The sequence below is a fragment of the Phocoena phocoena genome, chromosome 19, assembly GCF_963924675.1.
Source record: "Phocoena phocoena chromosome 19, mPhoPho1.1, whole genome shotgun sequence".
Taxonomy (NCBI): domain Eukaryota; kingdom Metazoa; phylum Chordata; class Mammalia; order Artiodactyla; family Phocoenidae; genus Phocoena; species Phocoena phocoena.
The window spans coordinates 23,108,066-23,135,672 of NC_089237.1; the positions used below are offsets into that span (position 1 = coordinate 23,108,066).

The window sequence follows — 27,607 nt, forward strand, 5'->3', positions numbered from 1 at the left end:
CTAGTTCCTCTCACATCCTCTTTGGCCAGAGGTCATGCAGTGGCTGTACGCTTCCCGATCCTGTATACACCGGTCTCGCGCAGCACCTGTATGGCTTCTGCCAGGCCTCGGATCCAGTCGGGCTGCAGTGGCAACCACCAGCAGGTCATTCAGGGAAACGGCATGGCTGTGAGAATTCTGCAAGAGGAGGAGGGAGGGCACATCCAGCTCCTTCTTCTCGCCAGAGCTTCGGCCGCAGAAGCAGCACTCCCGGGGCAGGGAGAGGTTTTCTGGAAAGGCAAAGGCGTTGGCATCATCAGTCAGTGCTGCTGGACTCAGCACACATTCCTGGCGAAGGCCACCTCCCACTAGGGTCTCCCGCTGAAAATTGGCGGAAGTTGCAGAATCAGAATCAGCCGCTGTGCCTTTCCTCCAAACAGTTTCTCTTCCCGGGTTTTTTTTTTTTTTTTTTCAAACTTAACATCCCCAACTTGTACAGGCTCAGTTGAGTGGGCCTCATTTGAATGAGAACGGGAAAGATTAAAGAGGGCACTTAGACATAGCTCTACTTTTATCATTTTTTTGCTTTCCCAATAAGCCTAGAGACCCCCTAAGGACAAAAACTATGTCTCCGCCATCAGACTGGGGTCTACCTGAAGGCAGGGACTACATCCCCCTCAGATGGGGCACTTTCCAAGGTTAGGACAGGTTCTGTTGGTTTCTCCATCCCCTAAGCTCTTCGCACATCCCTGTACGCTAGCACTCACGTGACTTGTCACTCAGCACCAGCTCTGGGTTGTAGTGAGCTGGGAACAAGGACAGCTTCTCCCTCAGTGGAACCTTGGCGAACAGCTCTGACACGGGATGTTGCTTCTTCGTGCCATTCTTTAGCAAAGTCCACCTTGGGTTCAGACTCCTTGAGAAGCTCTGGGATTTTGTAGGCAGAGAATTGTTTGATAATTTTTCCTGGATGAGGTGCCAAGGCATCTGCTGCTGCTTGCATTTGAAGGAGGCCCCCCTGTCCATCCCTGAGCTACTGCCCTCAGAGCTGGTTCCCATGGTCGCCCCTAGCAGAGACTGGGGGGTGTCTGAGACCTGGGTGATGAATTCTGGGAAGGTTTCTACTGAGGTTAGAGGCTGAAAAAGAAAATGGTCCAAAATGAGACTGTGGAAAGCAAAGGGCTCCCTCCTATGCCATTTTTAATTAAAACAAACAGACAAAGAGCTGAGTTCATGAGCAGCAAGAAAGATTTTGGTTAGAACAGTTTCTTAACCATGAACTGGTTAAACACTAGGGCAGAAGATGGTGGGGAGTGTCCACAGAGCTTCCTCTGAAGGTCTTTAAACATGAGATCGATTTTATTTATTTATTATTTTTTAACATCTTTATTGGAGCATAATTGCTTTACAATGGTGTGTTAGTTTCTGCTTTATAGCAAAGTGAATCAGTTACACATACACATATGTTCCCATATCTCTTCCCTCTTGCGTCTCCCTCCCTCCCACCCTCCCTATCTCACCCCTCTAGGTGGTCACAAAGCACCGAGCTGATCTCCCTGTGCTATGCGGCTGCTTCCCACTAGCTAGCTATTTTACATTTGGTAGTGTATATATGTCCATGCCACTCTCTCACTTTGTCCCAGCTTACCCTTCCCCCTCCCCATATCCTCAAGTCCATTCTCTAGTAGGTCTGTGTCTTTATTCCCATCTTACCCCTAGGTTCTTCATGACCTTTTTTTTTCCCCTTAGATTCCATATATATGTGTTAGCATACAGTATTTGTTTTTCTCCTTCTGACTTACTTCATTCTGTATGACAGACTCTAGGTCCATCCACCTCGCTACAAATAACTCACTTTTGTTTCTTTTCATGGCTGAGTAACATTCCATTGTATATATGTGCCACACCTTCTTTATCCACTCATCTGTTGATGGACACTTAGGTTGCTTCCATGTCCTGGCTATTGTAAATAGAGCTGCAATGAACATTTTGGCACATGACTCTTTTTGAATTATGGTTTTCTAAACATGAGATAGATTTTAAACCCTGGAGACTGGTAATCAGAGAAATAGGTATTATTTCACAGCTATTAGACTGGCAAAAATTAGAAAGCTGGATATCAGTGTTGGTGGGAAGGTGGGGGGTGTCTCATGCACTGCTGTTGAGAATGTAGGCTGGTCCAGCCATTCTGGTGAACCATCTAGAAATACTTGGTTACATAAGATTGCAAATATCCTGTGACCCAGCAATTCTGCTCCTAGCTATATATGCTAAATAAGTTATCAGATTGCTCCTTTTAAACAAGTACACCAAGGTTCCCAGCAACATTATTCACAATAGCCAAAAGTGGACACAACCCAAATGTCCACCAACAAATGAACGGATTAAAAAAATGTGGTGTATGGGCTTCCCTGGTGGCGCAGTGGTTGAGAGTCCACCTGCCGATGCAGGGGACACGGGTTCGTGCCCCGGTCCGGGAAGATCCCACGTGATGCGGAGCGGCTGGGCCCGTGAGGCGTGGCTGCTGAGCCTGCGCATCCGGAGCCTGCACGTCCGGAGCCTGTGCTCCGCAACGGGAGAGGCCACAGCGGTGAGAGGCCCGCGTACCGCAAAAAAAAAAAAAAAAAAAAAATGTGGTGTATACACACAATGGAATATTATTTAGCCTCAAAAAGGAAGGAAATTCTGATACACGCTACAACATAAATGAACTTTGAACACATTATTCTAAGTGAAATAAACCAGACACAGAAGTACAAATATTGTATGATTCTATTTATATGAGCTACCTAGAGTCCTGATAGGGACAGAAAATACAACAGAGAGGAACAAAATAAGGCAGGAAAGATATATGAAGACATAATGGAGAGAAACTTCTCAAATTTGGTGGAAGACATCAATTTACAAAACCAACAAGCTCAAGAATCCTAAATAGGATAAATACAAATAAAACTACACCATATTGCATTTCAAACTGCTGAAATTCAGAGGTAAAGAGAGCCGCCAGAGAAAAATGACACATTACATACATGGGACAATGATATGAATACAGTTAATTTCTCATTAAAAAAGAAAAAGAAGAAGATCAGAAGAACTGGAACAGCATTTTGAAAGTGCTTCAAGAATAATGTTAACCCAGAATTCTAGGTCCAACAAAAATCTCCTTCAAAATGAAGGCTTTTAAATAAAGACATTTCCAGATAAACAAAAACAGAAAATTCATCACCAGTATACAGATGTGCACTAGAGTAAATACTAGTAGTGTATGTTAGTACAAGAGAGAGAATAAGTTTCCCATATTTAAATTTAAGTACAGCGTTACCTCTAAGGAGACTCTGACAAGCTGAAGATGAATATTGCAATCCATAGAATAACACCCCCCACAAAAAGGCAAAAACTTATAACTAAAAAGATGACGGAGAAATTTAAACTAACAAATACTCACTTTTTGATTAATCCAAAAGAAGGCAGAAAAGGAGGAACACGGGGGAAAAGCAGAAACAGAAAAGATGTATAGAAAACAAACAGAATTTCAGCCCTAAATTGTATTAATAACTACATTAAATGAAAATGGAGTACTCCAATTATAAGGCAGATGTTGTCACACCGGATAAGAAAGCAAGATCCACTTATGTCTGTATATAAGAGAAATCCTTTAAATATAATGAGAAAAGTGAGTTGAAATTAAAAGAATTTTTTTTAAAAAGATATACCATGCAAACCATAACCAGCTGGAGTGGTTATATTAATATCAAACAAAATAAATTCTAGGACAGGGAGTATTACCTGGGATAAAGAAGATTTTATCATTTCATGATGATAAAAGGGTCACTACATCAAAAAGACAAAATAATTATAAATGTGTACCTAATAAAAGAGCTTCAAAACACATGAAACAAAAACTGACAGAACAAAAGGTAGAAATATACAAATCCACAATTGGGGTTGAGATTTTAACATCCATCTCTCAGCAACTGATATAAAAAGTAGAAACTAAATCAGTCCAGATATGGAAAATCTGAGTGACGCTGTCAACCAGAGTGATCTAATTGATTCACAGAACATTATACTCAGCAGCTGTAGAACACACATTCTTTCCAAGTGCACATGAAACATTCATCAAGATAAATCATTTGCTGGGCCGTAAAATAAGTCTTGATAAATTTTAACAAAGCATTTCTACTAATCACAAAGGAATTAAATTAGAAATTAATAACCATAAGATATCTAGAAAATCCCTAAATATTAAAAAATTAAACAATATACTTCTAGATCACCCATGGAACAAAAATGAAATCACAAGGAAATTAGGAAATATTTCAAACAATGATAATAAAAATGCAACATATGCAGATAAACTAGTGTTTACAGGGAAATTTATAGTGCTAAACACATATTAGAAAGGAAGAAAGGCTTACAATAAATAATCTAACTTTCTACTTTAAAAGGCTGGAAAATGGTGACCGAATTAAACTAAAAGCTAGTAGGAAAAAAAGGAAATAATAAAGATAATACTGGAAAGCAATGAAATAGAAAATAAACCATAGAGAAAATTAACAAAGCTTAAAGCTGGTTCTTTACTTAATAAAATGGATAAGCCCATAGTAAGATCAAGATTAAAAAAAGAGGAAACAGAAATTGCTTTTATCATCCATGAAAGAGGGGATATCACTACGGATCTCGCAGACATCAAAGGGATAAGGAAATTTAAAACAATGAGAAGGGACAGTAGTCTTGGTTCTAGCTGAGATGGATTAAGCATACTGCATCTGTCTCTCCCACTGACTGTTCCTATAAAACCTGCACAGAATGCATGCATAGAGTAGCTATCCGACAATTCTGAAAAGTAAACAGTAGCAGGCAGATTGAGGAAGATGAGAATTTAAAGTACCAGCAAGAGAGCAGTGAGTCTACTGTTTTTCCTCCAGTATCCTCTGACCTGAACTCAAGGCAACTCAAAACTCAAAAGTGGCTACTGGGGAGTAGACAGAGAAAGCTCTACGAGAAGCCCTGTAGCTGTGGCTCAAAGACCTTTTTTTCTTCTTTTCTTTTCTCCGCTCTCTGTACCCCCATGTCCATGATGAAATCCTGAGGTGGGTTTCGGTGATTAATAGAACTCAGTGATTAACAGAACTAAGTGTACAGAAAATTAATAAGAATATAGAAGGACTGAACGACATCAGCAACCAAACAGATCTAATTGACTCACTACCCAACAGCTGCAAAATAGACATTCTTCTGAAGTGCACGTGAAACATTCTCCGAAAGAGACCATATTCTGAGTCATAACATAAACTCTAACGAATTTCAAAGAGCTGAAATCATATAAAGTATGTTCTCTGACGATATGGAATTAAAGTAGAAAGCAGTAACAGAAAAACACCAGGAAAATCTCCCAACAACTGAAAATTAAACAACACATTTCTCAATTGCCAAGATATGGAAGCAACCTAAGTATCCATCAACAGACGAATGGATAAAGAAGATGTGGTCTATATTTACAATGGAATATTACTCAGCTATAAAAAAAAAAAAGAAATGTTGCCATTTGCAGTAACATGGATGGACTTAGAGGACATTCGGCTAAGTGAAATAAGTCAGACAGAGAAAGACAAATACTGTACGATATCACTTATATGTAGGCTCTAAAAAATACAACCCACTAGTGGATATAAAAAAAAAAAAGAAGCAGATTCACAGATATAGTGAATAAACTAGTGGCTACCAGTGGGGAGAGGGAAGGGGAGAGGGGCAATATAGGGGTAGGGGATTAAGGAGTACAAACTATTAGGTACAAAATAAGCTACAAGGATATATTGCACAACATGGGGAATAAAGCCAATATTTTACAATAAAATAAATGGAGTATAACCTTTAAAAACTGTGAATCACTATATTGTATACCTGTAATTTATATAACATTGTACAGCAACTATACTTCAATAAAAATAAATTTTTTTTAATTAAAAAAACCCTACATTTCTAAATAACCCATGGGTCATAAAGAAAATCTCAAGTGAAATTATAAAATATTTTGGACTAAATGAAAATGAAAACATATCAAAATTTGTGGTATCTAGCTAAAGTTGCTTCTTAGAAATTTATAGCATTAAATGTTTATATTAGGGAAGAAGGTCTTAATCAACATTCTAAGCTTCCCCCATAAGAAATTAGAAAAAAGAAAAGAAAATAATCCAAAGCAAGCAGAACATAAGTATTAATAAGGGCAGAAATCAGTGAAATAAAAAATTGGAAAATAATAGAAAAAAAATGAAACAAAAACCCAGTTTTTCGAAAAGAATTAACTGATAAACTCCTAGCAACACTTACCAAGAAAAAAAAGAGAGTGAAAGAACAAACAAATTAACCATATCAGGAATGAAAGAGAGGGTATCACTACAAACTCTGCAGACATTACAAGGATAATAGGGACCTACTATAAACAACTCTTCACATATAAATCCAACAACTTAGATAAATTGAATGACAATTCTACACTATCTCTTCCAGAAAACAGAAGAGGAGGGAACACTTCCCAATTTATTTTATGGAGCTAACAGACCAAAAAAAAAAAAAGAAAGAAAGAAAAGTAAAAGAAGAAAAAAAACCTTATAAACTAACATCTCTTATGAACACAGACATAAAAATCCTCAACAGGGCTTCCCTGGTGGCGCAGTGGTTGAGAGTCCACCTGCCGATGCAGGGGACACGGGTTCGTGCTCCGGTCTGGGAAGATCCCACATGCCGGGGAGCAGCAAGGCCTGTGAGACATGGCCGCTGAGCCTGCGCGTCCGGAGCCTGTGCTCCGCAACGGGAGAGGCCACAACAGTGAGAGGCCCGCGTACCGCAAAAAAAAAAAAAAAATCCTCAATAAAACATTAGCAAGTTGAATCCAGCAATGCATAAAAAGAACAATACATCATGGTTAAGTGGGGTTTATTCCAGGAATGTAAGACTGGCTCAAGATCAAACATTAATCGATGATGGGACTTCCCTGGCAGTCCTCTGTGCTTTCACTGCAGGGGGCATGGGTTTGATCCCCGGTCCACGAACTAAGGTCCTGCACGTCACGAGGTGTGGCCAAAAAAAAAAAAAAAAAAAAAAAATCAATATTAACAGTCTAAAGTAGAAAAACTATATGATACTATCAACTGATACCAAAAAAGCACTTGACAAAATTCAACATCCATTCATGATTAAAAACAACTCTCAGCAAACTAGGAATAGAAGCGAACATCTTCAACCTAGTAAAGAATATCTACAAAAACCCTACAGCTAACACCATACTTAATGATAAAAGACTGGAATGTTTCCCCTTTAAGACTGGAAACAGGGCAAGGATATCTGTTCTCTCCACTCCTGTTCAACACTGTACTAGAAATCCCAGCCAGGCAATAAGGTAAGAAAAAGAAATAAAAGGCATAAAGATTGGAAAGAAGGAAGTAAAAACCATCTTTATTTGAAGATGACATACTTGTTTGATGAAAATCCTACAGAATCAACAACAAAAATCCTTACTAGAATTTATAAGGCACCCAAGCAATTCAATGAGAAAGGAAAGTCTTTCAGTAAATAGTGTAGTAACTAGATGTGCATATGGGGAAAAAATCCTAGTGCCCATCACCTAGCACACTCAAAAGTTAATTTGAAACAGATCATGGAACTATACACAAAGCTAAAGCTATAAAGCTTTTAGAAAAAACCTAGGAGAATATCTTTGTGACCTGAGAGTGCATGAAAATTTCTTATATAGGACACAGAAAGCAAAAACCATAAAAGAAAAATTTATAAGCTTCATCAAAATTAAGTTTTTTCACTAATCAAAAAACACTATCAAGAAAAAGAATAGGCAAGTTTCCAGACTATATAAAGTATTCCTACAACACAACAGTAAAAACATAAATAATCCCATTTCTTAAAAGGGAGGAAGGCAAAAACTTGAACAGACTCTCCATAAAGAAACATACAAGAATGACCAATAAGCATTTGACAAAGTGCTTGACATGCTTAATCATCAGAGAAATGCAAATTAAAACCGCAATAAGAAATCACAGCATAGCCATTAGAGTGGCTAAAATTTAAAAGACAGATAGCACCAAATGTTGACAAATGTGGAGCAGTTGGTACTTTCATTCATTGTTGGCTGAAATGTACAAAAGATACAATCACTTTAAATAAAGACTTTGGAGTTTCTTATAAAGTTATACATAGATCTACCCTTTGACCTAGTAATCCTTCTTCTAGGTAATTATCCAAGAGAAATGAAAACTATGTCCACAATAAGACTTGTACAGGAACATTCATAAGAGCTTTAATTACAATAGCAATAAAAGAATAAAAACCGGGAAAACCCAAATGTCCATCAACAGGAGAATGATAAAAAAAAAAACCCTGCAGTGTATTTGTACAATGGAACACAATTCAGCAATAAAGAAGAACAAACAACTGATATACCCAACAACATGAATGAATCTCACAGATATAATACTGAACTAAAGAAGTCAGACTCAAAAGAATATATACTATATTATTCCATTTGCACAAAATTCTAGAATAGGCAAAACTACTCTAAGATGGAAAAAGTCAGAGTCAGGATAGTGGATGCCTTGAGGAGGGATGCAGGGAGCAGGAGGGCAATTGCCTAGGAATGGGCAGGAGGGAACTTTGGGGAAATATCAGAAAGTTCTATATTGTGATAGGGATATGGATTACACAGGTGTATTTATTTGTCAGAATTGTACAGTTAAGATTTTAGAAAAAAAAAGTGGGGTTCAATAAGAAAAAAAATAGGACATAGAATGAGATAAATAACCCAATCACATTTAAACAGATTTTAAATGCATGTATTTAAAAAAATCCCTTCTTGGGACTTCCCTGGCGGTCCAGTGGTTAAGACTCCGTGCTTCCACTGCAGGGGGCGCGGGTTAGATTCCCTGCTCTGGAAACTAAGATCCTGCATGCCACACAGCGTGACCAAAAAAATTTTTTAAATAAAAATTACAAAATAAAGATTATAAAAAAATTTAGAAATCCCTTCTTTACAAAGAAACAAACAAAAGATGGTGGATAGATGAATGGGAGGTGAGCATAGGGATAAAGGGACAAGTAAATAAACAAACCAGTCAAAGGCTTTGAATGAACCAAGTATGATACAACATCCTGAACCAATGATTTTGATTAAATCAACATGAAATCCAAAAAAGAAAAAAAATAATGAATTGTTGTTAGCTGCCTTATTTTTTTAATCTCTTTAGTGTTAAATAGTACTGCTTTAAGCCTTAAGTTAATGCAAAAAGAACAAGGGCAGTCTTAAGAAGTAGTTATATTAAAATAATAGCTAATGCGTACTGACTCCTGTGTGATAAACACCACTCGTGGATCCACTTTCTTGGATCCTTTCATTTAATCCTCACAATGATCCGCTGGTAGGTACTATTATGAAAACACCATTTTTTAGATGGGGAAACTGAGGCTTAGGCAGATTAGAGTGACTAGATGGGAGTCATATATATAATAAAAGGAGACCCCAGGATCTAAACAGTGGCAGCCAGATTCCCCAAAGTATACTCTTTACTCATTATTATTATTTTAAAATTTTATTTATTTTTGGCTGCGTTGGGTCTTCGTTGCCGCACGCGGGCTTTCCCTAGTTGTGGTGTGTGGGTTTCTCCTGGCGGTGGCTTCTCTTGTTGCGGAGCACAGGCTCTAGGCACGCAGGCTTCAGTAGCTGTGGCTCACATAAACCCACATAATGTAAAACTTACCATCATAACCGTTTCTGAGTGTACAGTAGTGTTAACTCTATGTACACTGTTGTACAACACATCTCTAGAACCTTTTTAACTTGCAAAACTGACACTTATACCCATTAAACATCCTTTTGTTTCTGCCTCTCCACAGCCCCTGGCAACCACCCTTCTACCTTTTGTTTCTAAGAGTTTGACTACTCTAGATGTCTCATAGAGGTGGAATCATGCAGTATCTGTCTTTTCGTGACTGGCTGATTTCACTTTGGAGAAATGTCTATTTAAGCCTCTACCCATTTTTTTTTTTTTTTTCAGCACAGGCTCCAGATGCACAGGCTCAGCAGTTGTGGCTCACGGGCCCAGTTGCTCCGCGGCATGTGGCATCTTTTCAGACCAGGGCTAGAACCCACGTCCCCTGGACCGACAAGCAGACTCTCAACCACTGTGCCACCAGGGAAGCCCATGTAACGGGTATTTTTAAAAGAATAGAATGAGGTTTTCCCAGGTGGCGCAGTGGTTGAGAGTCTGCCTGCCGATGCAGGGGACGCGGGTTTGTGTCCCGGTCCGGGAAGATCCCACATGCCGCGGAAAGGCTGGGCCCGTGAGCCATGGCCGCCGAGCCTGCGCGTCCGGAGCCTGTGCTCCGCAACGGGAGAGGCCACAGCAGTGAGAGGCCCGCGTACCGCAAAAAAAAAAAAAAAAAAAAGGATGAGTCGCTGTATGCAGTGTGGCTAAGCGCTGTTTTAGAAAATTTTCTCCAGTTGTATGTGTGTGTGTGTGATGGACTATGAAATAAAATGAATTTCTACTGTGGGCTGTGGGAAATCTGAAAAACACTGCCCTACTCTACCCTGCACTTGGACCAAGCAAAGACCCAACAACGCGGAAGATTTTCCAGTAGTTCTAGTAGAGTCATCACATAGCTCTTGGTGGACCTAAGTATGATGAACACAAAAGAACCTGCGTTAGCATTGCTGGTACTACATTCATGTGGCAACTTAGTTTCTGGAAAAATAGAAAAGCAACTGTCATATTAAATTAATATCTTATGCAAATTTTATTGGTGCTACTTGTTTTGTTTTGCAGTTGCATAAGAGCTATATACGTGTAAAGACTTTATATCTGGTTTTATGCTTGCATATATTTACACAAATAATTTAAGTTTACAATTGGAATCTAAAAGAGCTTTCTTTCCTTCAAAAGGTGTCCATACAACAATGGAGTTTGAAAAACACTGTTTAGGTCGTGGACTGGGTTCAACAATATGCCCCCGAAAATGTATGTACACCCACAGCCTCAGAACGTGACCTTATTTGGAAATAGGATCTTTGCAGATCTCAAGTTAAAATAAGCTCATTTGGATTAGGGTGAGCCCTAAATCCAATGACTGGTGTCCTTATAAAGCCATGTGAAGAAACACAGAGGAGAAGCACAGGAAGAAGTCCGTGTGATGACAGGGGCAGAGATTGGAGTTGTGCTGCCACAAGCCAAGGAATGCCAAGGATTGCCAGCAACCACCAGAATCTAGCAAGAAGCAAGGAAGGATCCTCCCTAGAGAGCCCTCACATGGAGCATGGCCCTGCCAACACCTTGTTGTCAGATCTCTAGCCTCCAGAACTGTGAGAGAATAGATTCGTGTTTCAAGCCACCAAGTTTATGGTAATTTGTTACAGCAGCCCTACAGAAGCTAACACAATAGGTGGTAACCTGCCCCAAAGAGGGGATGCATAAGACTGGCCTTTCTAAAAGCCCTAAAGGTATAGGTCTAGACTCCTAACAGTATGCCATTCCACAACTTGGGCTTCACAAGTGGGGAAATCGAGGCCCAGAGAGGGTAAGTGGCTTACTCAAAGGGCCATAGGAAGTGCAGAGAAGGGACCAGAAAGCCAGACACCTACCTCACCCCCCACCCCACCCCACCACCAGTTCGGCCCTCAGGGAAGGCAGACTGCTCCACCTACCACAGTGCTGGTGACTGTGTTCACTGCAGAGGTGGACTTGGCTTCCTTGATTCCGGAGACGGGTTTACTGAGTTCTGGCCTGGAGCAGCTGAGGAGGCTTGAATTCCTCAAGTCAGTAATAGAGCTGTAAGGCCTCGCAGATGTAGGCTTATGGGGAGCAGGGCCAGCCTCCTCCCTGGGGGCCTCCTGCTCGAGGCTGTCGTCTGTCTCATTTTTCTTTGTGTCTCTGATGCTCGACAGCAAGTCGGGTGTGCAGGACACTAATGTCAATGGCTGGAGGTACTGGGAAGGAGGAAACCAAACGTATAGCCCATGGGAACCCAGCTCTGTCCACTTCCAGATCATCTGCACCCAAGGGTAGGTGCAAAGGAGATGAGGAGGAGAGGAAAGCAATCAGCATCAAAGTCTCTCTAATCGGGGGCTCTTAACCTGGGGTTCAAGGACCCCTAAAGGGCTCATGGATGGTTTCACGGGGCCTTTGAGCCACTTGAAACTGCAGTTTTAAAATTGTATCTTTGTATACGTTATGGCAAAAGATTCCATAGCTTTTATCAGATTCTCGAAGGGTCTATGACCCTAACAAACTTATCTTTTTAAAAAATAAAAAACCTGCTCTAAACCTGTCCCTTCAGGTAAGTCTTTGAGAAGGAGATAGACTGAAAAGTCAATGAATCTTTCCAGTGAGCCAGAAGAGAGAGCTAGGCAGAGAAGCGGGGGATCCAGAGATTCAGATGATAGGACAACTGGATAGCTGGCCCCAGCCTAGAGGCTGGTCCACACTTGGAGCAGAGAGCAGGCTGGAAGCACCAGCTGTGTTCAGTCACCCCATGTAGTGTTCTGAGGTCCTGCCTCCCAGAAGCTTTTCCCTGTGGCCTCCTCTCTCAGCTGTGCCCCTGGAGGGGAGCATTCCAACCCAAACTAGAGTTGGGGACCATGACCACAGGTAGTCTTAGAGCCTACTCCCTACATGGGGATGGTGGTCAGCCTCCCAGCTGCTTTTACTCCAGCTGAAGGAAGAAGGGCAGACCAGCGAGAGTCCTCTCTGCCTGGATGGAGGGATCCTCTGAAGGCCTCCGGGCTCCCCTCCCAGGGCCCAGCTCTCCACGCGGCCCCATTCCTTCAGTGTGCCTATCTCAGTAGCGGTCTCCTCAGCATCACCCCCTGAACTGGCCCCAGCCAGGGAAGGGTGCTGGGCATGCGCGCTCCCCTCCCATCCAGGTTTACTTGTTTGGAGGCCAGGCTGGTGGTGGTCTTGCACTCCTGCCTTTGCTTCTGTCGCCAGTTCCGCTTGCACTTGCCTCTCGCTCGCTCGCCTGCTGATTCCCCCTGCATTTCCACCCTCTTATCTTTCGTTTGGAAGGATATTTTCTTCTGTTTCAGTCTCAGCTCCTGGATCAGCTGCCTGCCCAGTGAGGAACAGTCATGTAGGTTAGGGATGGGCTGGGAATGTGGACACTCTCCTTGAGGGCAATGAGACACCCTGCCCTGCCCACCTCATAGAGTGGGGTGGCGGGCTGTACCCCACTCACCACACCCCACCTCTCTCCTCATTTCCCAGTAGGCCAGATGCCACAACTGGCAGGTGCTGGGAAGAAGGTCTGGGTAGGGCGCTAAAGTTAGGGGCTCCCACGTTGGACCCCTTCATACGCTGGGCCTCTCTGGCCAATGATGTGACGGAAATAACTCAGTCACATGACTCAGGAGACGGGGGTTCTAGAGCCTCTTCTGTCGTTATCTGCTGTACGATCCTTTTTCTGCTCCATGAAATGAGGTGGAGGGCGGGGAATGGACCGGATGGGATGAGTCCCTTCCGGCCCTTAGATTTGACACCTGCATGAATCCAGGAGGCAGCCCTGAGGGGCTGGGCATTCTGGAGTGGGGTGGGGGTACCTGTCTCATGGGTGAGTTTCTAGAAACAGCCTCATATCCACTTAACAACATCCCACACCAAAGAATCTTAGGATTCCTGGTCCTTGCGAGACCAAAGCAACTTCAAAGCTGCCCCAAGGTTACCCCTCAGGTCAAGCAAACCCCTCTTCCCCCAACACCCTGCTCCCCTAGCCCCAGGAGCCTTCCTACCGGGCATACACCTCCCGAGCCCTGGAAGCAACTGTATTCTGGAAGAGGGAGTTGTTGTCCTGGAAAAACTTCTCATACTTCTCCGAATTCACACTGGGATAAATCAGGCGGAAGCCTCCACAGTTTTCCTTTTCATACTTCTCAGTTTTCTCTAGAAGCACGGCCTGAAAGCCCTTGACTTCCTCCTTCCTGTTGGGAAGCAGAACACAGGGCTGCAGTTGGGGTTTCCTGGGACCGAGCTTGGAGAGGACATGGCCTTTCCAAGGACACAGATGTCATCTAGGGCCAGACGGAGGCCTCGCACGCAACGGTGGTCAGTCAGCATTTCCTAAATAAATGAACGCATGAACGTTTCCCTGAAAGGAGATTCTAGCCCTCCCGGGACAGCAAGTGTCACAGTGCACTGAGAGCTGGTTGGAACGGTCTTCCTGACAGCTCACCAAATTCTCTCCCGTTACAAGTAGAGCCTATTTCCCTCTTGGCTTTGTTCTGACGAGGCAGACTGTCGCCATCTTCCCAATCACAGCCCCTGCTACCCTTCTCTGGCGAACTGGCAGCCTGTGTTCTGCTAAATTTGAGGGCTTCGTGGATGAGCCTGATGAGCTTTTATGAGCTGTGATGATCTCATTCTTCCTCACAGCCCCCCGGGGAGGTGGAGGTCAGGGAGCGAGGAACGATAAGCCCCTTTTACAGCAGGGAAACCAGGAGCCCCTGAGCCACCCAGGGCCAAGTCGTGACGAGGAGACTGATCCAGAGACGGGCCCTGGCCGCCCCTTAGCTGACGCTGCCTCCTTCTCCAGGAGTTTAATGGAAGGCAGCCCACCCAGTGGGCTCTGTGTCCAGACCTGCCACTTACCAGCGAGGTGACCTGTACAAGGCAATTCCCCTTCCAGAGTCTTGGTCTTCTTAGCTCCAAAAATAGGACCATACAACACCCCATGCTACCGCCTACCCATCCCCCTTCCAGGGAAGACAGTGCACGCGAACACGCTCTGAGAAACACAGTGCCATCCAAACCGAGATGCCATGCCCCGGTTCCAGAAGCTCAGTCCCGAAGGATCAGGCTGGCTCTGCTCATGCTGGGGGCAGCGGGCCACCGTGGGATCTGAAAAGCAACAAAGCCACTCCTTGGCCAGGCTCCTGTCTTCTTTCTCACTCTACAGAGGAAGGCCTCTGTTAAAAGGTAAATGCTACCCAGCAGGGAGCAGGGCGACAGAGGCTCCTGCCAACACAGTGGCAAGGGGAGGATGGACAAATCTTCCTTTTTGTATAGATAAATGGTTTTACTTTTGAATTGGTAATCCCTGGATCTTCATGTGATATTAATAAACTCATATCCACCACAGGTATTTATGTCTATAACTTAATCTATTTTTAGGAACAAAGGAATAGCCACAGTAAAACTGTTCAAACTGCCACATCCTGCCACTATATGTTAATTTTCCAAACGGGAGTATCATTTGTTAGAATTGACCCATTACTGTACCTGGTCTCCCGAGAACGACACTGCTGCAGGAACCGCGCCCGTTGTCTCTCCTCCTCCAAGACTTTCTTTTTGTCACAGCTTCTCAGGTTGATCAGGACCAAAGTGTCATACAGCAGACTGTCCTTTACCTCTTTATCCAACCAGGAGTCAGTGGAGAAGCTCGGAGAGTGGTTGACCTGTGAGGGCAAGATGGCAGCTGGGGAGGCTGGGCAGGGTGCAAGCAAGGTGTGAGGCGAAATGGCCCCTCCAGGGAACCACCCGAGCCCACCTCAGTCAGGGCCCTGGCTACCAAGATGAGTGGAAAGGAGACGGAGAGAGGGTCTAGACTGGAGCCACAGTGAAGAAAGGAGGAAGCAGAAACCCCCCCAGTTTAACTAGCTTTCATTTTAGTCCTGTCTTCCTGAGAAACATGGCAGAGGGCGGGGGGGCGGGCTGTCTTTGGTTTCCCCTCCACCTGGTGTGCGTGTGCCCCGTCCCGTGCACTGTGCATCCCAGAGAGTAGACGGAAGGGGACAGTCCGAAGGGCCAGGCTGGGAGGTGGGGAGGGGAAAGGAGTGATGCATTTGGGATCCTGACCGGGGTTGACAGGGAGACTGGTGGGAGGACGGAGAGGACTCATTTCTGCCCACAGAAGAGTCTACGTTGTTCAGAGGCACTGTGTGACATTTGAAGGTTTCCAGCAGTTTCTGAAGGCCTGCTCCTGGTGGCTTATTCTGCTCTTCGGGTGAGAGCTCCAAACGGCCATATTCTCCTTCCCAGCCACACTTGGGAATAAGGGCTGGGATTGGAGGAAAGGCAAGGCCCCAGGAATCTGATCTGTAAATCTGGGTCTTGCGCTCTGAGGGCTGACGCTGTGTCACTGGCAGCTGTCACCATCACCTCTGATTTGTACCGCAGCCCCACTCCCACCCCCACTCCCGGCGTGCACCCTGAATGGCCACGGGAGAGGGCTGCTTGCACAGGTCCAATCGGGAAGAGAGGAGGCCACCCAGGAGCTTCTCTTCCTCCTCTTCCCACCACCCCATGGGTCTGGGGGAAGCAAAAAACTCACTGAGTGGCTCCCCACCCATTCCCATGCCCACAGACACCGGGCCGCTCTCCGTTGGTGCTTGGAACTGAGTGGTCCAGGCCCCTAAGAACCAAGCCTGGTGGCTCCTGTCTGATCTTGAACATCCTCCACCCAGCTTTGGTGAAGAACCACCCCTTTCTGGGAGATGACTCTGTTATGAAAGGTAGAGCTGTCTTTAGAATCACTCTGGGCCTGAGATTAGAGCTTCTAAGTCTGGGTGGACCTCGAGAAGGCACAAGGAATTCTCTAATTCCCGGCCGTCTACCTCCCTCTGGTGGCCACTTTTCAGCAAAGGGAGAAGCCCCAGGCAGCAAGCGCCTCGGCGGGGGGGGGGCAGTGGCTTGGGAAGTGGATTACAACATCCTGGCTGAGCAGGAGGGCGGAAGGATGGGCCCGGCTAGCTCACCCTGGTAACAGGCGTCAGTTGCACCCCTCGCCCCAAGCCCGCACCTCCAGCAGCCAGGGCTTGAGTCTGTGGTCCAGCAAAATGTCGAAGCCCAGGATTTCAAAGCAGGCACTGTTGAGTGTGTGATTGCGGAAGCAGGCGTGGTAGTTATGCTTGATGATGGGGTGAGCCGAGATGAGCGTCTTGATGATGATGTCCTCGATATCTCTCCAGATCTGCCCCACGTTGTAGCCGTGGCTCTCCATGTACACGTTGAAGGTGGAGAGCTTCCTGGAAGGGAACCACGGGCCATGAGGCAGGGCAGCCCACCTCTGGTCATCTAAGGCCATGGCATGCTGGAAACCAGAAACTTCTGGAGAAGAGAAGGCCCCAAGGCCAGTGGGGAGGGACACCCAGGAGCCAGGGTCATACCAGGGCTGTGTCGGCCCAGGAGGAGCCACAGGGCCATACTCCTCAAGCCTCCACAGTCCTGGAGTGGGCAGAGATACACTGACACGTAAGCCCTGGCCTGGGCACTTTCACTGTAACATAGAAAGCACCTGTGGGCTGGGGCAGGGACTCGGTATCCCAGGTGAGAGCTGAATGGATGAATAAAAAATTTCTTAAAAACACACCCTACGGGCTTCCCTGGTGGCACAGTGGTTGAGAGTCCGCCTGCCAATGCAGGGGACACGGGTTCGTGCCCCGGTCCGGGAAGATCCCACATGCCGCGGAGCGGCTAGGCCCGTGAGCCATGGCCGCTGAGCCTGCGCGTCCAGAGCCTGTGCTCCGCAACGGGAGAGGCCACAGCAGTGAGAGGCCCGCGTATCGCAAAAAAAAACACCCTACATCATGGTTTTGCTTTGGAGGCAATGGTTTCTCAGCCTGTGGTGTTCATTAGAAGCACTTAGGGAGGCTTTTAAGGCCACCGATAACTGGGTTCCACCTCAGCTACCTGAGGGGATTCTGGGGATGCTAAAGACACAGAAATTTTGTTCATTATTAACCCCCTAAAGGGCTGACCAGAGGGGAAAGGAAACCCCAGGGCATCTCAACAGATAGGGTTACCAACTGTCCCAGGGCAAACCAGACAGTCTGATTTTAGAGCTGAAAGTGCCACATCCCAGAAAACCCCTCAGTCACAGGCAAACCTAGATGGCTGGTCACCCTATCACAGAAATCAGAGGATATCTACCCCATGAGGAGAGGTTTGTGAGGAAACATCTGAGGAAATGCTCCGGTCAGCTCTGAGCTGGGCAGTACAGAGACAGGGTGAATCTGACAGGTCCCAAAGGCAATGGCGGGGACAGACACTCACACGCACACAGGTGTGCACAGAGAACCAAAGTGGGAAGTGGAAATATTGGAGGAGGAAATACGGGTGATGCGGGGGAATGAAGAACAAAGAGAAGGATGAGAAGACAGGAAACACAGCTCACCCGGACCATCCAAAGAGCTAGATGGACTCCCGTCAATGGAGCCAATGCACATTTGCTAAGGACCTGCTGTGTGTGCAAAACTCATGCAATGAGGGGATCCCAAGAAACCAGCACCTCTCTTCTGGGAAGCCTAAGGACCATATGAGGAGTCAGCACACACATGAGACAACCAAAGATGCATTTATATCACGACAGATAAACAGAGGCCACTCAATATAGAGGCACACCTTTTCTACCTGCCATTGTCAAGGATGGAGTGTTGCACGTACGTGAATTTTCCAGATCGCTTGAAAGCAACCCTTTCAAGTGCAAAAAAAAAAAAAAAAAGTGTTTAATTTGCCTAACTGGAAAATAAATGTTCCCAGAGTAGGTTATACACACCTCTGCCTTCTTACAACAGACGTTATGAATCATAACATAACCTCTTCTCGATGACTCAGGCACATCACAATGAATACACATAATTGTGCAATTTCATAACGGCCAGTGGCTAGTGCATTCAATTGAACAGCTATGTGCCAGGCACCCTGAAAGACGAAGAGGACCCGGTCTCTGCCCCAGAGGCCTGCCAGGTTTCCAGTTTTTCTTCTTCTTCATTGCTCCTACTGAGTTTGCAGCCTGGCGGGGATTTACTGCCGGTACAGCTGGCCTCAGGCTAGGGAGGGGGGAGTTTGAGGTAGGGGATGGGCTAGTAGGAGAAGCAGATTGTCTCAAAAGATGGGGAAGAGGAAGATGAGGAAAGGTGAAAGCAAACAGGAGGGAGAAAAGGAAAGGACTCTGCCCCCGCAACATGGGAGGCACCTAGAAGGCCAGGGCACCATTCTAACCATCAAGGAACTTAAGTACCATTGGGGACACAAGGAAAACATGCGCCCCAAGCACAGAGAAGTTACGGGCTACAGCTGATGCTGACCGTGAGGGTGGTGGGAGCCCAGAGACAGAGAGGTTACTGGGGGTGGTTAGACTCGGATTCCATAGGCTTGTCCTTAGAGATGGAAGCCAATCCTCTCATCTGACAGGTGAGGAATCAGAGGCCCACAGAGAAGATGGGTTTCACCCACACTGCAGTGGTTATATGGCTGAACCAGCACCTAGAACCAGGTCAGAGAAGGCAACACGGAAGCTTAGCTTGACATCAAGGATGTTCTCCCATGTTTTCAGTTGGAGCTGAGCAAAGGCAGAGAGGTGGGAACGAGCAAGGCCTGTGTATCAAAAATGAGCAAAAGAGTGTCCTGGGAGAGCACCACGGAGCGGGTGGCACCGGCAGTACCGCTAGCGGTTAAGGGCACAGACTCCAGGGTTAATTCCAGCTCTGCCACTTCCTAGCTGTGCGAACTTGGGCAAGTTTCTTAACCTTTTTACACCTGTTCCCCAATATGCAAAATCGGGGTGATCATATCACGCCAACTTTATGGTGTTGTTATGAGGATTAAATAGGTTGAGGAATGTAAATTTCTTAGAGCAGTGCCTGGCAGACAGGAAGCGCTCAACAAATAAAATGGTAACTATTAATGTAGTAATAATAATAGTGGGAAATGGGGTCTGGTCAAAGCATACAGCAAGCAGAGGAGTTTGAATTGGATGCTCTAGGCACCTGGGAGCCACACCGGTTACCTGAGAGCAGAAGTAATGAGTATACGGAATGTGTGATAATAACAGCACCCACTTGCACAGGGGGCATTGTTTTTGAGGCCTATTCATACCCATCATCTCAATAGGTCCTTACGGCATATTTGTGAGGCTGGCCAGCTGGGATTCATGTTTATTGTGTCATTTTATTTATTTATTTTTTGGGCCGCGCCCTGTGGCTTGCGGGATCTCAGCTCCCCGACCAGGGATCAAACCCGGGCCCCCTGCAGTGGAATTGCAGAGTCCTAACCACTGGACTGCCTGGGAATTCCTTATTGCGTCATTTTAGAGAGGAGAAACCGGAGGTACAGAAAGGTTAAGCAGAGGTGGCTGGGGCTAAGAAGAGTGAGGAGGCCATGCGGCTGTCTGGTGGAAAGGAAGGGATGGAGGGACATTTGAAGGGGGAAACTTCAGAATTCAATGACATGCTGGAAGAGGAAACATCTAAGATGACACCAAACTCTCCAGTCCTGCGGGTTAGAAGTTAGAGAGGGGGAAGCTTGGACTGCTGAGGTGGAAGTGATGTGAGAGAACACATGACATTGGGAGATGCTGAGCTGGAAGCAACGGGGAGACATCCAGGTGCATCTGAGGAGAGATGGGCCTGGAGCACCGCAGGGGACAGGTGGGGGGTACTGCAGGGGCAGGGGGAGAGGGGGCAGCCGACAGCTCCAGCAGAGAGCAGGGATGGAGAAGAGGGATGAGGCCAGGGCCCGGTGAGTGAGGCGAGGAGAAGGAAGGGGAAGGAGGGAGGGGAATTAGGGTAGCAGGACAATATTCCACACTGTCACCTTAGCCCTGGCACCACATGACACACACCCCCATCACAGCCTGAGGGCCCAAAGCCTGTTGGTTGGGGAGTCCATTCCCATAAGAGGAGGGAGATGAGGGGCCTTTGATGACGTGCCTTTAGACGAAGGAGAAATCACAGTAACTACAGGCATCATCTGTGCTCTGTCACAGGTCACCTGAGTCTCAGGGTGACCCTACGAGGTGGGCAGGGCAGGGCGTCTCACTGCCCTATTCTACAGACCAAGAAATGGAAGCTCAGAGAGGTGAAGGAACTTGCTCCAGCTGACTCAGCTGGCGTGGGTCAGGGTGGGGACTGGAAGCCGGGCCTCACCGAGCCCCGATGTTCAACGTGCAACCGCGCAGGAGGCCAGAGGGTGCCCACAGACCAGGTGGGCAAAGAGGAAGTGGGGGAGCCGTGGGCAAAGTCGGGTGGCCAGCGCCCTCCGACAAGGGGGAGAGCGCCTCCTGCCAGCCCAACACGTCCCCTTCCAGCAGGCTTAACCTAGTGATTTTCCATTTGCTTTTTGGAACTCTGCTACCAAGGGAGTCATGAAATTTCCTGTGCTTCTCTGATGCTCTGAAGCCAAACAGACTGCCTGTTTATCAGTCCTTTAAGTCTGATGCAAGAGAAAGAGCAGGGGCATCGTGACACATCACTTGAGAATCTCTGTTGGAGCAACACCCCAGGGAACCACAGGCCTGGCAGGTCCTTCTCCGGTGTCAGACCAGCGATCGATAAATATCTGTTGGTCTAGAAATGTCAGAAGGGCCAGCTGTAATAAGAGTATGTTTTGGTGTGTGTGTGTTTCTCTCTCCTCCTCCCAATCTCCTAGGGTTTATGATGTGGCCTTCTTTCAATGATTAACAGCCAGAGGGCAGAGACTAAGGAGTCTGTTCTGGGCTTAGAGGCAAAGAAATATCTTCTGACACCATGTGACCCAAGATGGAAACACTGATGGGGACTGACAGGGTTTGGGTAGAATCTCAGAGAGCAGCTCGGAGCCCAGCAGGGAAAGAAAAGAGAAGGGAAGCCGCTTCCTTACCTCTTGCTGCCAGAGTGAGCATCTCGGAGGAAATTGGGACTGTGCTTATTAACGGAATAATTAGTCAGGTGCATGCAGATATCGTCCTGGGGAAAGAGACACAAGTCTGTGGGGTCAGGAGGAAGGGCAGCCTTCCACTTCCTCTCTGTGCCCTTCCATGGCCCCTGGGGCTTACAGAGATGGAAAAGAAAAGGGGCGTCTTAGGGCTTACTTACACTGGCAAAACAGAGGAAGTAAGAAGGCATATCCTACAGCCTGGAGCATAAGAAACTCCCCCTCCTGAGGTTGGGTGGCGCTCTGCTGAGGGAGGACTTCAGGAGCCCTGAGGGCCTGGGGACGTTGGGGGAGGGCTGGGGGCTTGCCCACATCCTTCTTTCCTTGAGCACCACGGAATTGTTGCTTTGCAGTCAGGCCACGAGTCCCCACCTCACCTCTTCCTAGCTCTGTGACCTTGGACAAGTCCCTTATACCTGGATTTTAATTTCCTTATCTGTAAACTGGAGATGATAATCCCTGTCTCTGAGGGCTCTTGGGAGGGCTAAACGAAAGAACAGATACGCCCTGGCACATAGTAAACCACAGTTCAGCAAGTGACAGCCACATCCACCATGCCTTGAGAAGGTAGGTGTGACTCGGATTTTTTACCAGCTAAGAGAGGAGGCGAGGCGGCGTGTCCCCGAGCTCACCAGGTTGTCTGGGCAGGGGCGGGAGTAGGAGGTGGTGGCGAAGCGCGCCAGTCCTTCGTTGTACACAAAAATCCTGAGAGGGTCACAGGACGTCATGAGCACGTAAATCCGTAGGTCAAACTTGAACCCGTCGATGATAAAGGGCTGGGAGGAGAGAACAGAAGACACACGGCGGCGTCAGAGGAGAAACCCCAACTTGAAGCCCATTAGCGCCCTGTCTTGTTTTCGTGGTTTCAGCTCCAGTGAAACCACGTTTCAGCTCGCGTTACAGAGGCCAGGCTGGGGTTGGGGAGGGGGACAAGGGGATTTAGGCCATGTGACCTTGTGCAAGCCACTAACCACACCAGGCCTCAGTTTCCTCATCTGTCAAATGGCACGAGTAACCACCTCCAAGAGCTTTCCTGGCAACAAGACAAAATAACATGAAAAAGGCCTGCGATGAAGGCCATGTTGTCACCACCCGGGGCTTGCTACCGTCGCACTTCTGCCAGAGTTCTCCCTGCAGTTGCAGTATTGATTGCGATGCCAGCCAGGTCTCCTATGCACCTTCTAGAAGGCTCCCTCCCTGTAAAGGGCTATACCTCCAGTCATGGACAGCTGGTTACCATGCTCTCTCCAGGGCTACTTCCCTCTCCCAAAGGAGGTGGGGCCTCCACAGACCCAAGGGGCTCTCCCAGCTGCCGTCTGTTAGAGGCAAGGGGCCAGCCTGGCAGCGCTAGACCAATCGACAAGAGTGCAAGGGCAAGGGCGCTCTGGCCCAGGCACACGACACGTCTCTGGTCAGAAGGCTCGGTCCGACCAAGTCCAAGGCAGGACTTGGCTTCACCCCCACCCCACCATCCCTTCCCTCTTTTCACAACCAGTCCAGTGGAGCTTCAGCCTGAGGTTGCCGTGGATGATAAATAACTAATCACGATGAGGAAGTACCTTTGAGATATAGAGTTGACAGATCATATCCTCCCCTGGTTTGATTTCCTTCACTGTCCGGGTGATGAATATACCTCTGCCCTGGCAGCCCGAATCCGGCTTACAGATGTACACCTTATTTTTTCTTGACCTGCTGTAGTTCTGCAAATCTCCCCAGCTACCAGAGCAGGAAGAGAATGAGATACACCTTTAGCGGGGGGGAAATCAGTGAAAATGAAGGCTAGCTCTTTATTTAAAAAAAAAGAAAAAAGTGACAAAAGCCCTGGAGTTGACAGACAGATGCCCAGAGATCTGGTTATAGGAGAGGCAGTCGAGCACACGCAGCGGAGAGAAGATGGGCTCTGGAGGGAACTCAGACCTGGATTTTAGCCCCGGCAACAGCACTCACCAGCGGTGTAGCCCTTTACCGGGACTTGACCTCTCTAAGCCTCAATTCCATCATCTACACAATGAAGACAATGACAGCTATCTCACACATGACATGATGCGGGCACGGTGCTGGTCCACGCCACACACCCCACAAAGGTAACTAACTGTGATCCAAGCGCTTCGGCTCTCTGAGTTTGCAGACAAGAGGTGTGAAGTTCTGAATCTGACTCAGGCCCTGACAAATGATGTGACCTTGGATCCATCAGTCTCTTCCCTTGCTCTGGGCTTCAGCCTTTCCTCTGTAACACCTCCACTCCAGCTAGAGTGTGACAGGGCAAATGCTGTCTTTGAACGTAGTTTGAAGAAAGTATATTCAGAAGAAAGAAACCAACTTCAAGGGTTAGAAATCTCAGGCTCGTTATACTTCTTATTTTGCCTTTTAACTCAAAGGAACATTGTCACCACTAGAGAAGTCACATGACTGCAATGTCCCTCAGTGGCCATGAAATCTGGAGGCTCCTGTCAACCCGATGGCAAACACATTTTCTCTGAAGTTGCTGCTAAGCTCTGCAAATTGTTCCAGACAAGTTAGGAAAGGCTGGGAACTCTGGGGCGCTTGGTTTGGGAAAGCACTGGGGGGAGACGGGAGAGTGGGATTCCTGGGGGGGCCTTTGTGAGTAAGTATAATTCTGATGGCAATGCTCCTCTACTCCCCCACCTCGTCCCAAACACCAGACTGTACCCAGGTCGTGCTCACGTCATCTCACATTCCTCCTGCTTCTCGTGATGTGGTCCAGAGTATTTTAGGTACCAGGAATGGATGTCCATTTTCCAGATGGATATAGTGAGACCAGAGATGGGAAAAGGCTGACTGCCATCCACGGCACTGCCATGGGTCAGAGGTCAGGTGTCCCTCCCTGCTCCTAACCTGGGTGCTAACCATTACCTCACTCCCTCCAGAAATGCTCGAGGGCCTTAAAAATTCCAAAAGTGCACAGTGAAAAGGCTGGAACAAGTTCAAAATCAACAGCTTTCAAGGTCAGAACAAATTCTCATCCCAACTGCAGGCACAGGCTCCAAGGCACCCAGCCCCTAAATGTCATCTAATTGTATAGGCAGAGCCTTGTGTTTTCTCAACCTTGGACACACCCTTTGTTCCTTCTCTTCCTGAAGAGGAGAGAGAGATGGGAGACCCTATGGGAAGGGAAAGTAGCAACCAGGGACTCGGGGGCAAGTGGAAAATGTAAATTGGCGGTGGGGAGTGGAGAAAGGGGCGCAGGTGGGCACTCACTCAGCAGGAAGACACCAGGTCCTAGGGAAAAAGTGGAAATCTTTTGGGAATATCTTTAACATGCGGCTCATATTCCTGGCCAGCAAGTCCTTGCGGCAGATTTCAGTCGTCCCTGGGAAGTGATTGATTTTCTGCAAAGGAAGCCGGAAGTCGTGAACAAGGGGGCCCATGGGAGTACCCATGAGCTCCCCCTGGGGACAGTCATAAGACTGGGGCTCCACGGGGTAGATGCCACGCTTACACAGAGGACCGGCTCTGACCCAGATACCTGGTAACTTTTGATTTCCATCACCCGCCCCAGCGACACCGAGTAGTCAGTCCAGTAGAGAGTCCAGTCGTCGTTTTCCCCTCCCTCTCGAAGGCCATACTGTTGGGCAGCCCTACGCACTGCCGTGGCAGGTGGAGAAAGAAAGGCCCCGTCAGCCGGGAAGTGGGGGAGGAGCACGTGGTGGGGAGGTTATGTTTCTAGGTGCTCCCAGACCGTACACTGAAGCCAGACAACTGGGCTCCTTGGGACTGGAAGCCGTCTTGCCCCATCTGGACACACCGTTGCCGAGAAAGGAACGCAGAGAGTGGAAAGCTCCTGGGGAACACAGCCTGTGCCCAGTGACTTCCACAGAAGGTTTTCTGGGGTGAATGTTTCACCCACCCTTGCCAGGAAGTAGGCCTCTGGCTTTCCTCCAAGCACTAGCACTGAATGTTCAGGGGATATAAAGGAATCCTTAACGTGGGCCACAGCCAAGCTTAACTAGCGAGGTAAATTGACAGAAAAAACTATGCAGTGTATTTCAAAACCATATATATGCTATCACGCCCTTCTTCTCCAGTCCCTATTAATCTTAATAACTGGGAGCTGACTCCAACACAAACTCAAATGCCTTCAAGAGCCTGGAAAAAAAAAGAAGTGCCTGCAGTGACCAGGAGAGTCAGGACCAAACTAAAGCACCCAAATTCGAAGTGAAAATAGTGGACTTCCCTGGTGGTGCAGTGGTTAAGAATCTGCCTGCCAATGCAGGGGACACAGGTTCCAGCCCTGGTCCGGCAAGATCCCACATGCCGCGGGGCAACTAAGCCCATGTGGCACAACTACTGAGCCTGCGCTCTAGAACCCATGAGTGTAGAGCCCGCGCTCCACAACAAGAGAAGTCACCACAGTGAGAAGCCCGCGCACCGCAACAAAGAGTAGCCCCCACTCGCGGCAACTAGAGAAAGCCTGGGCAGCAATAAAGACCCGACGCAGTCAGAAAATAAAAATAAAATAAATAATTTTTTTAAAAAAAATCACCCTTCAAAAAAAAATAGAAAGAAGAATATATGAGTGAGCCTTCCCAACTCTTTGGGGGAATCCAGTGGGTCCCCATGGTGGGTGCCTTGAATGTAGGTGCTCACCACTCTCATATCGGCAGCTGGATAGATTGATCACCAATCATCTGGAAAAGAGAAAGGGGAAAGCACCAAGACAGAGACAGACACACATGCCAGAACAAGGGACTGCACGTAGAAACATCGTGTCCCACGTGGAGCTGCCTGATACCTAAGTGGTCACACTAAGCCCGGTTTGACCATCCCTGTTACTGAGGACACAAATCCCCAGGGTTGCAGAGTGACAGAAAACATGGGTTCAGAGTACTGTTACTCTGCCCACGAGCTAGAAATTCTGTATTGTGATTATAGCTGATTTTGCTTGAAGCTTCATATTAACATCATCGCCTCCTCAATCCTTTTACTCCAGTGGCCCATCGGGAACAGGAAGTGAATATCTTTTTGGCCAAAATACTTCATGGTCTCCCTCCTCTTGCCCCCCCATTAAGGGAAGCTGTGAGTTAGAAAGCAGACAAGCTTTCAGACATCAATCAGTCTGAGGAGGAATTCACTCCCCCTCCAGAATGGAGCAAAAGGTATGGCAAAATATTAAATAAGAACTAGAATGTGGAAGCTGCGGTCAGATCCTAAGAAGTCGGCGTGATTCTGTTACATTTAAAGTGTACTAAATCCCCAAGACAATGAGTACTTTCTTAAAACAAGGAAATCCATCGTCTCTCCCCACACAATTTTTTAAAGGGATTCTAAACACAAATAGAATGAAGATTAGGACAGGCATGGTTTTATATTACACACCGTTATTTGATTCTATAAAACAGATGATCAAAAGTGGGTTCTTTTTATATGAACCAAAAGTGGTGTGATTTTTACTCCACACAGTTTCTCCTTTACCCACTCCTTAGCAGCCGAGGCCCGCCCCCCTCCAGGTCCCTCCTGCTCTTACCAACATGGATCCCCATTCCTCATCTTTCAGTCCTAACCTCTTTTTCTTCCTCTTCTTCTTGCCTTGCTCCTGGGCATGCTGAAGCCCATTTTGAGCCCCAGTGTTCTCTCTCACAAAAGCCAGGGTGACGATTTCTTTTGAATCTTCTATGGGACTGTCCTCTCTCTCTTCTGAGTCTGTCCCTTCCTCTCCTTCCAAAAGCAGGCACTGGAGCATCTCCCCTGCCTGGAGGAAGCTCTGGGGAAACACGGGTCCTCCCCTGGAGAGAGGGTAAATGGAGTGGCAGTTACTCGGATCCACCTGCAGGGGGACCCCCCTCCCTTGCTCTTGTGGGCGGTGGACCAGCGCTCAGAGACCAGACAACAGGTTGCAGTTTATAAAATGCCACGCCACCTCCACAGTTGGTGCAGGCTCCAGCAAGGAGCTGATTCCACCTTTTGCCATGACTATGACCTTGGGG

At 47.0% G+C, this 27,607-nt stretch overlaps 1 protein-coding gene across 1 annotated transcript; it reads right to left on the reverse strand.

Moving 5' to 3' along the window:
* TTLL6 (tubulin tyrosine ligase like 6) lies at nt 1-27,387 on the reverse strand. The gene is made up of 14 exons (XM_065897510.1): nt 27,185-27,387; nt 26,271-26,311; nt 25,150-25,268; nt 24,882-25,012; nt 23,222-23,378; nt 22,295-22,438; nt 21,609-21,694; nt 16,771-16,996; nt 15,252-15,427; nt 13,766-13,954; nt 12,911-13,088; nt 11,687-11,968; nt 747-1,116; nt 1-269 (listed from the first exon to the last, which is right to left on the reverse strand). Exons 3-14 carry the CDS (start codon nt 25,168-25,170, stop codon nt 1-3), a joined length of 2,229 nt encoding a protein of 742 aa, XP_065753582.1. The 5' UTR covers nt 25,171-25,268; nt 26,271-26,311; nt 27,185-27,387.
* Between the last annotated feature and the right edge of the window lie 220 nt (nt 27,388-27,607).

Excerpts from the sequence above, each read along its gene's own strand:
- TTLL6 (XM_065897510.1), bottom strand. The coding sequence starts at position 25,170 with ATGGAAATCAAAAGTTACCAG. Across the intron at positions 23,379-24,881 it reads ACCTGGTGTCTTCCTGCTGA|CTGGGGAGATTTGCAGAACT; the intron begins GTGAGTGCCCAC and ends CTGCTCTGGTAG. Across the intron at positions 1,117-11,686 it reads ACACAGTCACCAGCACTGTG|CCTCTAACCTCAGTAGAAAC; the intron begins GTAGGTGGAGCA and ends TTTCTTTTTCAG.